Genomic DNA, 9,840 nt, shown 5'->3' on the forward strand with positions numbered 1-9,840 from the left:
AATTTAAACATTTTAATATTATGAAATATCGTTAGATACGTAGTGCCAACATAATTTTTTGACAGTTAAATTAATTACATAGAGTAAATCCGTTATTTTTCCGCCATATTTAGTTGTTTAGAATTCGTTTTTTTCTGTTTATATTATTAACAGTCTTTTTTATGTGATTTTATTTATCTTTAAGTGTTTTATGATTGATTAATATTAATTATACAGATAAACATAATTTTATGTATTTTTTATAAATTAAAAATAATATATTTGTGCTTTGTCAAGTCGATCGTTAAATCGTAACGGTTAAACTTATAATTGTTTGCTACATATTTATTTATATGATTTTTTGCTTTTTACAAGAGCTTTAGTGTAATATTTTTTTTTATTAACACATAAAAATTTTACACCTAATTATTTTATTTTCGTAAATGAAAACATTTCATAAATAAAATTTATGAATACTTTACTAAAATAAAAATTAAAGCATAAACATCATGGAGTATTCAGCTTTACATAATCAGTATAGAATAGATAAAACGATTGGATGTGGAGGATTCGCCAAAGTAAAATTAGCTACTCACATTTTAACAGGAGAAAAAGTGGCCATTAAAATAATGCTCAAGCAAACATTAATGGATGATTTACCAAGGGTCAAACATGAAATAAAAGCTTTGAAGTCTCTTTCCCATCCTAATATATGTGATCTCTATCAAGTTTTAGAAACTGATACTCACTATTTTCTTATTATGGAATATTGTGACGGAGGAGAATTATTTGACTATATTGTTGAAAAAGAAAAATTATCTGAAAATGAAGCTAGAAAATTTTTTCAACAAATTGTTTTAGCAGTCAGTTATTTACACAATGAAGGCTTTGCACACAGGGATTTAAAACCAGAAAATATTTTATTAGACAAAAATCATAATTTGAAATTAATTGACTTTGGACTTTCCGTAAAACCTGAAAACGGTATGCATTATAAACAAAAAAAAAAAACTTTCACTTATTTTACATCATTGAAGTTTTATAAATTTAAATTTTTTTAAAAAAAATTTTTTCAGGTTTAGATGCTAATTTATATACATCATGTGGTTCGCCAAATTATGCTGCTCCTGAGCTTATAAAAGGAGAAAAATATTTAGGACATGAAATTGATATTTGGAGTTTGGGTGTTCTTTTATATGCACTTTTATGTGGATGTTTACCATTTGAAGATGAAAGCATTCAAAAATTGTATGAAAAAATTTTAAGTGGTTATTATGAAGAAAAAAAATGGTTATCTGCAGAGAGTAAATCACTCCTTAATTCACTTTTACAAGTTAATGCGAGAAAAAGAATTACTACAAGTAAATTAATAGCTCATCCTTGGTTTAAAAAAGGTAACAAAAATATTATTATAAAATTTTTAAAAAGGAATAATTTTAATAATAAATATAATTGAAAAATGATAATTTTAGAATTTGATAAAATTGACAGTGGTCATACCATTCCTAAAATAATTAACGATGCTGAAGTTTTACAATTAATGTCATCTCATTTTAATATGTCACCCGAGGAAATATGGGATGAAATAACAAAGGAAAAATATGATTACATCATGGCAACATACTTTATATTATTAAACAAGAAAAGAAATAATGAAGTTTTGACTATTGGTAATAATACTACTTTGAAAAAAGTAAATATACATCTTTTTACATTGATTAAATTTTTTTTTTAAAATACATTGAAATGAATGTGAGGAAATTAACAATTTTTATCAATTTTAGAGGGCACACTCTGCTTCATATAGACAAGCAGTTGAAAAATGGGAAAAAAACCAAAACCAAACCATGAAAAAAACCGAAACGTATATTATGAACAAAGAAGTAACCGATAAAAGTATGGAAAATCGAGAAAGAACCAGAAAAAATTGTAAGCGATTAAGGAGTCCGGGAATCGGAGAAAAAAATGGTCCCGAACCTAAAAGAATTAAAGAAAATGTTACGCCGGTATTAAAAAAAATATCAAATTCGAATGACAAAACTCCGATGTCGGCTAAAAAACTTTTGGTTGGATTAGAAAAAAGTTTACACAAAGCAAAATCAGCTCTTACTCCGAAAAGAAAAAATTATTTGACTGAAAATATCCAGCCAGTTATTTTATGGGGTAAAAACTATTCAAACGTTTCAACAACCACAAGCAAATCTCCGGAAGAAACACTTCTCAAGTTGCAAAATACATTAAAAGAAAAAGGGATTGCTTGCAGAAAAAAAGGGTAAGTCAAAGATGAGAAAAAATAAAAATAAAAAATGAAAAAGAAAATTTTTTTAATGGTAACAATCAATATATATGATATTTTTAGATTTGTATTGAAAGGAAAATTAAAAAAGTTATCTACTGACAATAAAAATAAAAAAGATGAAGATAAACTCTCATTCGAATTGGAAGTTTGTTGGATTCCCTCTGTTTCTTCTTCAATAACCAAAAATATGACAAAATTTAAAAAAGATGATTGTTTAAAAGAGGCGGTCGTTGGAATAAGAAGAAAAAGATTACATGGTGATGCTTGGATTTATAAAAATGTATGCGAGGAAGTTCTTGCATTAGCAGCTCCTCAAAAAAAAACTATAGACAAAAGTCATTAATTTTTACAGTATTTATCTTTGTTAATATGTCAGTATTTTTTTGTCAATGTAAATTTTTAAAAGTAACCATTATATAAAAATTACTAAACTTAAATGATATTAAATTATACCAAAGATTTAATTTGTATATGTTTTTTTCTCTCTTTTTTTTTTTTTTTTAATAATTATTTTTTATTTGAAAAATTTTTATCACATTCATTATTAGAATTAAAATATCTACAAAATGGTTTTTAAAAAAAATTAATTTTTTAAAATTCAATCAAGGTAAATGATTAAAAAAATTTTTTTAAATTAATTTAATATGTGTATATAAAAAAAAAAAAAAAAAATCTTTTCCATTATGTTATAGTTTTTATGTAAAGTACAAAAATACTGAATTAATTATTCACATTATGAAAACTTAAATTTAACCTTCGAGAGCAATTTTTTCTCTCCTGTTGTTTTTTTTTATTTTTTTTCTTTCTACAGGTTCTGCTGCTGCTGCTTCTTCTTCTTCTTCTTCTTCTTCTTCCTCTGTTTCTAAAATATTTAGATAAAAAAAAAAATTAATGACTTATTTTGATAATAATTTAAAGAGATTAAATTTTTACAAATTATTGTATTACCTAATGACTCAGGCACTTCAGGCAAATTATCCAGTTTATTAACTATTCCAGTAGTTTCTTCGCTTCCGCTTAAAATTTCATTTAATTCATCTAAAACAGCTTCTTCATCTTCTTCAGTCAATGCTCCATGTAATAAATTATCTATTTCCTAAATTAACAAAAAAAATTAAAACAGTTATTATGATGGAGAAAAATTTTTTTAACTGCTCGAGAAAAAAATGTTTAAAATAAAATGGCACTAACTTGTTGTTTTTCAATTCCGTCTCTTGTTTCATCCATTATTCTTTCAACATCATCCACACTAATAATTTCATGTAACTTTTTAAGAGCTACATTACCAGCTTTTAAGCCTTCTATAACATTCATTTCAACCTGAGTAAACTCTAAATCTGTTGTCATCTTTTCAATGTTTTCCAACATTTTATCTAATTTGTTTAATTGCTCTTCTTGGAATCTTTTTTTTCGTAAAAGTGACAATGCTCTCCTAATTAAACAGTTAATTTATTTAATAAATAACTGCGCATAATATTATTATTTAAATTTAATAAGTTTTAATAATGTAAACTTACTCTTTTCTTCCATTCTGAATCAATGTTTTGGCCAATTCTCTGTCTCTACCTAAATTATTTTCAATTTTTTTTTGGTACTGCCTAAGTTTATCCCTTTGCTGCTTTAATTGCTAAAAAAAATTAGAAAATAAGTTATATATTTTTTTATTTATTTTAAATTATCTACTATTGCAACAAATGAAAAAAAAGACAACATTGCATTTTTCTGATCCTGAAGTATTCAGAACATTTTAGAAATCAATGAAGATTAAAAGAAATTTTTATGTAGTACAAGTTTTAAAATAATTTTCTAATAATTTTGTATTTTAAATTGCATTTTTAAAATTCAAAAAAAAAAACTTTACCTACACTTTACCTAAGTAGATAGTTATACACTTACTAGTATGGCCTTATCTTGTTCAGTTATTCTAGTTTTTTTCCTACTAAAAAAAATTCCCATTTTTCTTTAATATTATTATTTAAAAACTACGTAACAAAAAAAAAATTAACTACTTCAAATAAAAATAATTTAAAAATTTCCTCATTATTTTTTGTGTAGGACTGTTACTTGATTCATAGTAGTTTTCATAGATAACACATAAGTTATATATTCTATGACGAATAAACCGCCAATCGTGATTCACACAATTCTTTTAAGTATTAAGTACAGAAATAATGTATTATTAAAAAATGGTTATAGCTATAGGATTTGAAGGAAGTGCTAACAAACTGGGGGTAGGAATAATAAAAGATGGTAAAGTTTTGGCTAACCCTAGAAAAACTTTTATCACACCACCAGGAGAAGGTACACAATTATGAAATTTATTGTATTAGTAATAATAAACTTAAAATTAACATTTTTTTCTTAATAAATTTTTACTTTTTATAGGGTTTTTACCCAAAGAAACAGCTCAACACCACAGAAGTCATATACTGTCTGTATTAAAACAAGCTCTTGACGAGAGTGATGTTAAACCTGAAAATATTGATGTTGTTTGTTACACTAAAGGACCTGGAATGGGTGCACCTCTTCAAGTCTGTGCCATAGTTGCTAGAACAGTAGCAAAACTTTGGAATAAACCCATTATAGGAGTTAATCATTGTATAGGACGTATCCTTTTAAAACCTTATCGTATTTTAGTTTTAAATCTTTGCACAATACTATTTTTAATAAAAATTAGATATTGAAATGGGACGACTTGTAACAGGAGGTAAAAATCCTACAATCCTATATGTCAGTGGTGGTAATACCCAAGTGATTGGCTACTCCAAAAAAAGGTATAGAATATTTGGGGAAACTATAGATATAGCAGTCGGAAATTGTCTGGATAGAGTGGCAAGACTTCTAATGTTATCAAATGATCCAAGTCCTGGGTACAATATTGAACAAATGGCATTAAAGTATGCATAAAGTTTATTTATTTAAAGTTCATTTTTTAAAAATGAATTTTATTTTTAATATTTAAAATTTTTCTAGAGGAAAAAAATTTATTCAGTTACCATATGTTGTAAAAGGAATGGATGTTTCATTTTCTGGAATATTATCATATATTGAGGACAAAGTTTTAAATTTGCTCAACAGTACTGATGAACGAGAAAAAATTACAAAAGAGGATATTTGTTATTCTGTGCAAGAAACTTTATTTTCTATGCTTATAGAGACTACAGGTATTTAAGTATTGTGCATAATTCTATTTAATTAAACAAATTCTATTTTCTTCTTAAATGTTTTTATTTTTTTTTTTTTTAGAAAGAGCTATGGCTCATTGTGGGAGTTCAGAAGTATTATTGGTAGGAGGAGTAGGATGTAATCAAAAATTGCAAGAAATGATGGGAATTATGTGTAAAGAAAGAAATGCAACTCTATATGCAACAGATGACAGGTTTTGTATTGATAATGGTGCAATGATTGCACAAGCAGGAGTAGAAATGTTTTTGAGTGGACAAAAAACACCATGGGAGGACACAACTATTACTCAAAGATATAGAACTGATGAAGTTGAAATAACATGGAGAGATGACTAATTTTGTTTTTTTATTCGTTTATTTATATGTATTTAATAAATTTTTAAATTTTTTTTTTCTTTTTAATAAAAATAATTTACATATAATTTCAAAAGTTTTCTTTTTCGATTTGCTTGTTTTAAAACCATTTTGAAAACGAATGATTCAATTATCTAATGCCACGTTCAAAAAGCAATAAAAGGTAATCCCAAGTACAATTGTATAGTTCGAATCAAAAGCTGTATGAAGTGGTTTTGTTTGACGCCTTTTTTTGAATTACGGAAAATATAATAATCTAAAACGAAAATTTTAACTAAAAAACTTTATTTTTTTGAAAATTAATGTGGATTGTTATCGGCGTTACTCTATAAAAAATGAAATTGTGCTAATAAATTAAATTTAAATTTCCTCCATATATTAGTATTATTTGCGTTATTATGGACGAAAAAAATTTACCTTCTTCAAGCGATGAAAGTGATGTCGATTTTGTACCTGAAGGTCAGTTTTAATTTTAAAATAATTTCAAGCATGCAATTGTAATTTTCTAATATATATTTTATTATTTGTACTAGGCGAGGAATCTGAATCTGGTTCAGGTTCGGAAGAAACCGACAACGAAAATCAAGATGACAGTAAAAATGGAAATACTAGAAAGAAAAGCCGAAATTCCAAAAAAAGCAATAAAAGATTAAAAACTGACATAAATGAAGAAAAATTGGAAGATGAAAATGAAAAAACTGAAAAAAAAATTGATGTGGATGCCCTTTGGGCTGGTAAATCTTTTCATGTTTTTTAATATTTTCATGTTAAAAATTATTTTATTGTTTTTGCATTTTAGTGTTTGAAATACTAAATGATAAAATTTTGTTTCTCTACATTGTAGATTTTAAAAGTGATGTAAATAACAAAGTGAAAAAGACTGCAACTAGTTCAGTTTCAAAAGTAGAAGAAAAAGAGAGTAATAGTAATGCCAATGAAATACCTGTTGAAAAGAAATTATTAAGTAATAAACTTAAAGGAATTCCTAGTGTTTCAAACAAATCCAAAATCGGTGGTTTATCAAATGTATTAAATTTAATTGGGAAAAAGGATAAAATGTCTACTTTACAAAAATCTCAATTAGATTGGAATAAATTTAAAAGAAATGAAGGAATAGAAGAAGAAATTAAACTTTATAATAAAGGAAAAGATGGATATTTAGATAAACAAGATTTTTTGCAAAGAACTGATTTAAGACAATTTGAAATAGAAAAAGATTTAAGAAGGGCCAGAAGAAAGTTTTAATTTTGAAACAAAAAAATACTTTTTTATTATGTAAATACAGTTTTTTTTTTTTTAATTTTTTTTTTTTAAATAAAAAAAAAAAAATTAAAGCTTGTTTTTTAAATGTAGCCGATTAAATATTAGTAGGCTAATTAAGTATAAAAATCTCTAACTGGTAAAAAATAATTTTAAATGCATTTTTTATCGTATTATTATTATTCCATGAATGAAAAACTAATTTTATTTTAAAAGTTTTTTTTAAAAAAAAATAATTTATAATTGTGTTTTATCAGACCTTTGAATTATCAATGTTTATTTAAAATCATTCATGTAAAATAACGAGTACTTTTAATATTATTATATAATTGATCAAAAACAACATTATTACTCATTTTAATTTATTTAATTGAATATTAATTGTGATTATTAAATATGTGTGATTCTGATGTTAGTACCCATCAGGTTCTTACAAGATTTAAGATTTTAGTGTATTTTTTTTTTTTTAATATTTAATGCAAATAGATATAAATATTAAAAATATAATCATTGTGACAACTCTATCCTGTTTTTTGTGGTAATCAAATTCAAGTTCTTTCATGATAATTTATGAGAATTAATTTTGTTTTGTGTTTATTTGCTATAGAAAAATATACCAAATATAATTTTCATTAGTTTTTTTATTTTATTTTCTTGGATTATGTTAAAGGAGTCAGTGACAAGTTTTTTCATGAAATTAATATACATTACAAAATGACTAATAGTATGATTAAGTAATTTAGTAAACAAGCGTACGCGATATATCGATTTTTTCATCGAAATATCGGACATGCGCAGTGCAAAAGTTTTTGTCGTCATTAATTGAATAAAAATATTCTAACTTAAAAACGATGAATCTCGAAGATATTTATTATAATAAAGAGGATTACGTAGAAACGGTATACTATACATCCTCGTAACTTCTTTTTGTATAATTTTTTATAAAAAATACATAAGTGATTTAAAATTTTTAGGCATCCGGAAATAAAGTTTGCAGGCAAACATTTTTATATGGTGCTCAAAATATTTTATTACACGGTAAAGTGATTGTTCATTCTGATGTTATCATCAGAGGAGATTTAGCTAGTGTAAAAACTGGAAGATATTGTATTATTGGTAAAGATGCCGTTCTAAGGCCAGCATCAAAAAAATTTAGTAAAGGGTACGTAAAAGTTAAATAAAAATCATTGACAGTAACCTAAATGTCTTTTAATGAATGATTTTTTCCAGGTTTACTTTTTTTCCTTTGCATTTGGGAGATCATGTATTTGTTGGTGAAGATTCAGTTGTTAGTGCTGCTTTAGTCGGATCTTTTGTTTATATAGGAAAAAATGTAGTGATTGTAAGTACTTTATACTTTCTACTATTAAAAAATTAATAAGTTAATGTGTAATATAATAAATTTTTTTTACCAATTTAACATAAAATGTTTTAGGGTAGAAGTTGCGTACTCAGGGATGCTTGCATGATTGAAGATAATACAATACTTCCTCCAGATACTATAGTGCCTTCATTTACTAGAATTGGTCCTTCATTACAATTAGTTGAAGAGCTTCCTGAATGCACTCCAGACCTAATGATTGATTTCACAAAATCTTATTATCAACATTTTATTCCGCTTGACAAAAAACAATCGCAAATGATTAAAGGATCATAATCAATAATTAATACAATTATTTAAATAATTATATTTACTATGCAGCATTATTAACTTAAACATTTATTTGCAAAATAATGTAGAATATTACATTTTTAATTTTTATGCATTCAAATTGTTTAGAATGAATTATAGGACTTATAAAAGAACTTAAAAAAATTGTGTAAGTCCTATTAAACATGATGAGATGATTTTGCTTTAATATACGACTTTAAAAAAATTATAATATTAAAATATCATATGAAATGATAAATAATTTTTGTTAAATTATTTTTTATGCAAACTTTGATAAAAAATTTTAATTCAGAATTTTTTATCAAAGTAAAAAAAAATCAAATGTTTGAAAAGTATTTATGTTATCATTTACAGTTAATCGAATAGGAAATTTTTATCTGAAGTATGAGTAAAGAATAGAAAAAATTTTTGTGCCAAAAAAAAATTTTATTTCAATATTATTATTATTATTTTCTGGCGTTATTGATATTAAACTCAATCACAGTAATAAAATTAAAATAAAATTACACATCATTTGGTTGATCCTTTAAAAAAAAAATTTCTGATTATTCCGAGAGTAAAAATTTTTTTTTTTTTTTTTAAATTTTTTTTTATATTAAATATTTATTATTGAGTTTATAATAAAATTTATAGATAAGAACTTGAAATAAAAAAAATATTTATTATGTAAAATAAATGAAATTAATGAAAAGAGTTCATACAAATAAGCATTATTAAGTATAAACTATTGTATTTAATAAATAATAATAAATTTTTAAAAATTTATCCGCACTTAAAAAATATATATATTTATATATTAATTATAATATTATTATATTATATTATTAATTTATTTTATATATAATACTAAAAATATATATAAAAATGTTTTAACAAACAAAATAAGAAACAATAACAATATAATTAATTTAAAATCGGCTTTTATTAATATTTTTCTTTATATCACGCGCGTTGTTTAAAAATTTACACGGATTTTATTTTTAGTGTTATGCACGTTTTATTTTAAATTTTACACGCGTTTTTAGTGTTATGCGCGTTTTATTTTTCTGTACTCCGCGTTTTATTTTTTCTGTACGCCGCGTTTTATTTTT

At 24.2% G+C, this 9,840-nt stretch overlaps 5 protein-coding genes across 5 annotated transcripts; 4 read left to right on the plus strand and 1 right to left on the minus strand.

Moving 5' to 3' along the window:
• Positions 1–488: 488 nt before the first annotated feature.
• On the plus strand, positions 489–2,621 carry Phum_PHUM101530 (5'-AMP-activated protein kinase catalytic subunit alpha-2, putative; the record flags this gene model as incomplete). The annotated part of the gene is made up of 5 exons (XM_002423930.1): positions 489–963; positions 1,062–1,373; positions 1,452–1,672; positions 1,764–2,251; positions 2,339–2,621. 5 exons carry the CDS (start codon positions 489–491, stop codon positions 2,619–2,621), a joined length of 1,779 nt encoding a protein of 592 aa, XP_002423975.1.
• A 406-nt stretch (positions 2,622–3,027) lies between these two features.
• On the minus strand, positions 3,028–4,234 carry Phum_PHUM101540 (Charged multivesicular body protein, putative; the record flags this gene model as incomplete). The annotated part of the gene is made up of 5 exons (XM_002423931.1): positions 3,028–3,140; positions 3,227–3,374; positions 3,470–3,710; positions 3,796–3,905; positions 4,175–4,234. The coding sequence occupies 5 exons, from the start codon at positions 4,232–4,234 to the stop codon at positions 3,028–3,030; spliced, it is 672 nt and encodes a 223-aa protein (XP_002423976.1).
• A 230-nt stretch (positions 4,235–4,464) lies between these two features.
• Positions 4,465–5,799, plus strand: Phum_PHUM101550 (O-sialoglycoprotein endopeptidase, putative; the record flags this gene model as incomplete). The annotated part of the gene is made up of 5 exons (XM_002423932.1): positions 4,465–4,579; positions 4,664–4,885; positions 4,956–5,175; positions 5,252–5,442; positions 5,525–5,799. The coding sequence occupies 5 exons, from the start codon at positions 4,465–4,467 to the stop codon at positions 5,797–5,799; spliced, it is 1,023 nt and encodes a 340-aa protein (XP_002423977.1).
• A 416-nt stretch (positions 5,800–6,215) lies between these two features.
• Positions 6,216–6,934, plus strand: Phum_PHUM101560 (Craniofacial development protein, putative; the record flags this gene model as incomplete). The annotated part of the gene is made up of 4 exons (XM_002423933.1): positions 6,216–6,276; positions 6,351–6,551; positions 6,662–6,843; positions 6,902–6,934. 4 exons carry the CDS (start codon positions 6,216–6,218, stop codon positions 6,932–6,934), a joined length of 477 nt encoding a protein of 158 aa, XP_002423978.1.
• A 994-nt stretch (positions 6,935–7,928) lies between these two features.
• On the plus strand, positions 7,929–8,734 carry Phum_PHUM101570 (dynactin subunit, putative; the record flags this gene model as incomplete). The annotated part of the gene is made up of 4 exons (XM_002423934.1): positions 7,929–7,976; positions 8,052–8,239; positions 8,308–8,419; positions 8,513–8,734. 4 exons carry the CDS (start codon positions 7,929–7,931, stop codon positions 8,732–8,734), a joined length of 570 nt encoding a protein of 189 aa, XP_002423979.1.
• Between the last annotated feature and the right edge of the window lie 1,106 nt (positions 8,735–9,840).

The sequence above is a fragment of the Pediculus humanus genome, genomic scaffold (genome assembly GCF_000006295.1).
Source record: "Pediculus humanus corporis 1103172107453 genomic scaffold, whole genome shotgun sequence".
Classification (NCBI taxonomy): Eukaryota; Metazoa; Arthropoda; class Insecta; order Psocodea; family Pediculidae; genus Pediculus; species Pediculus humanus.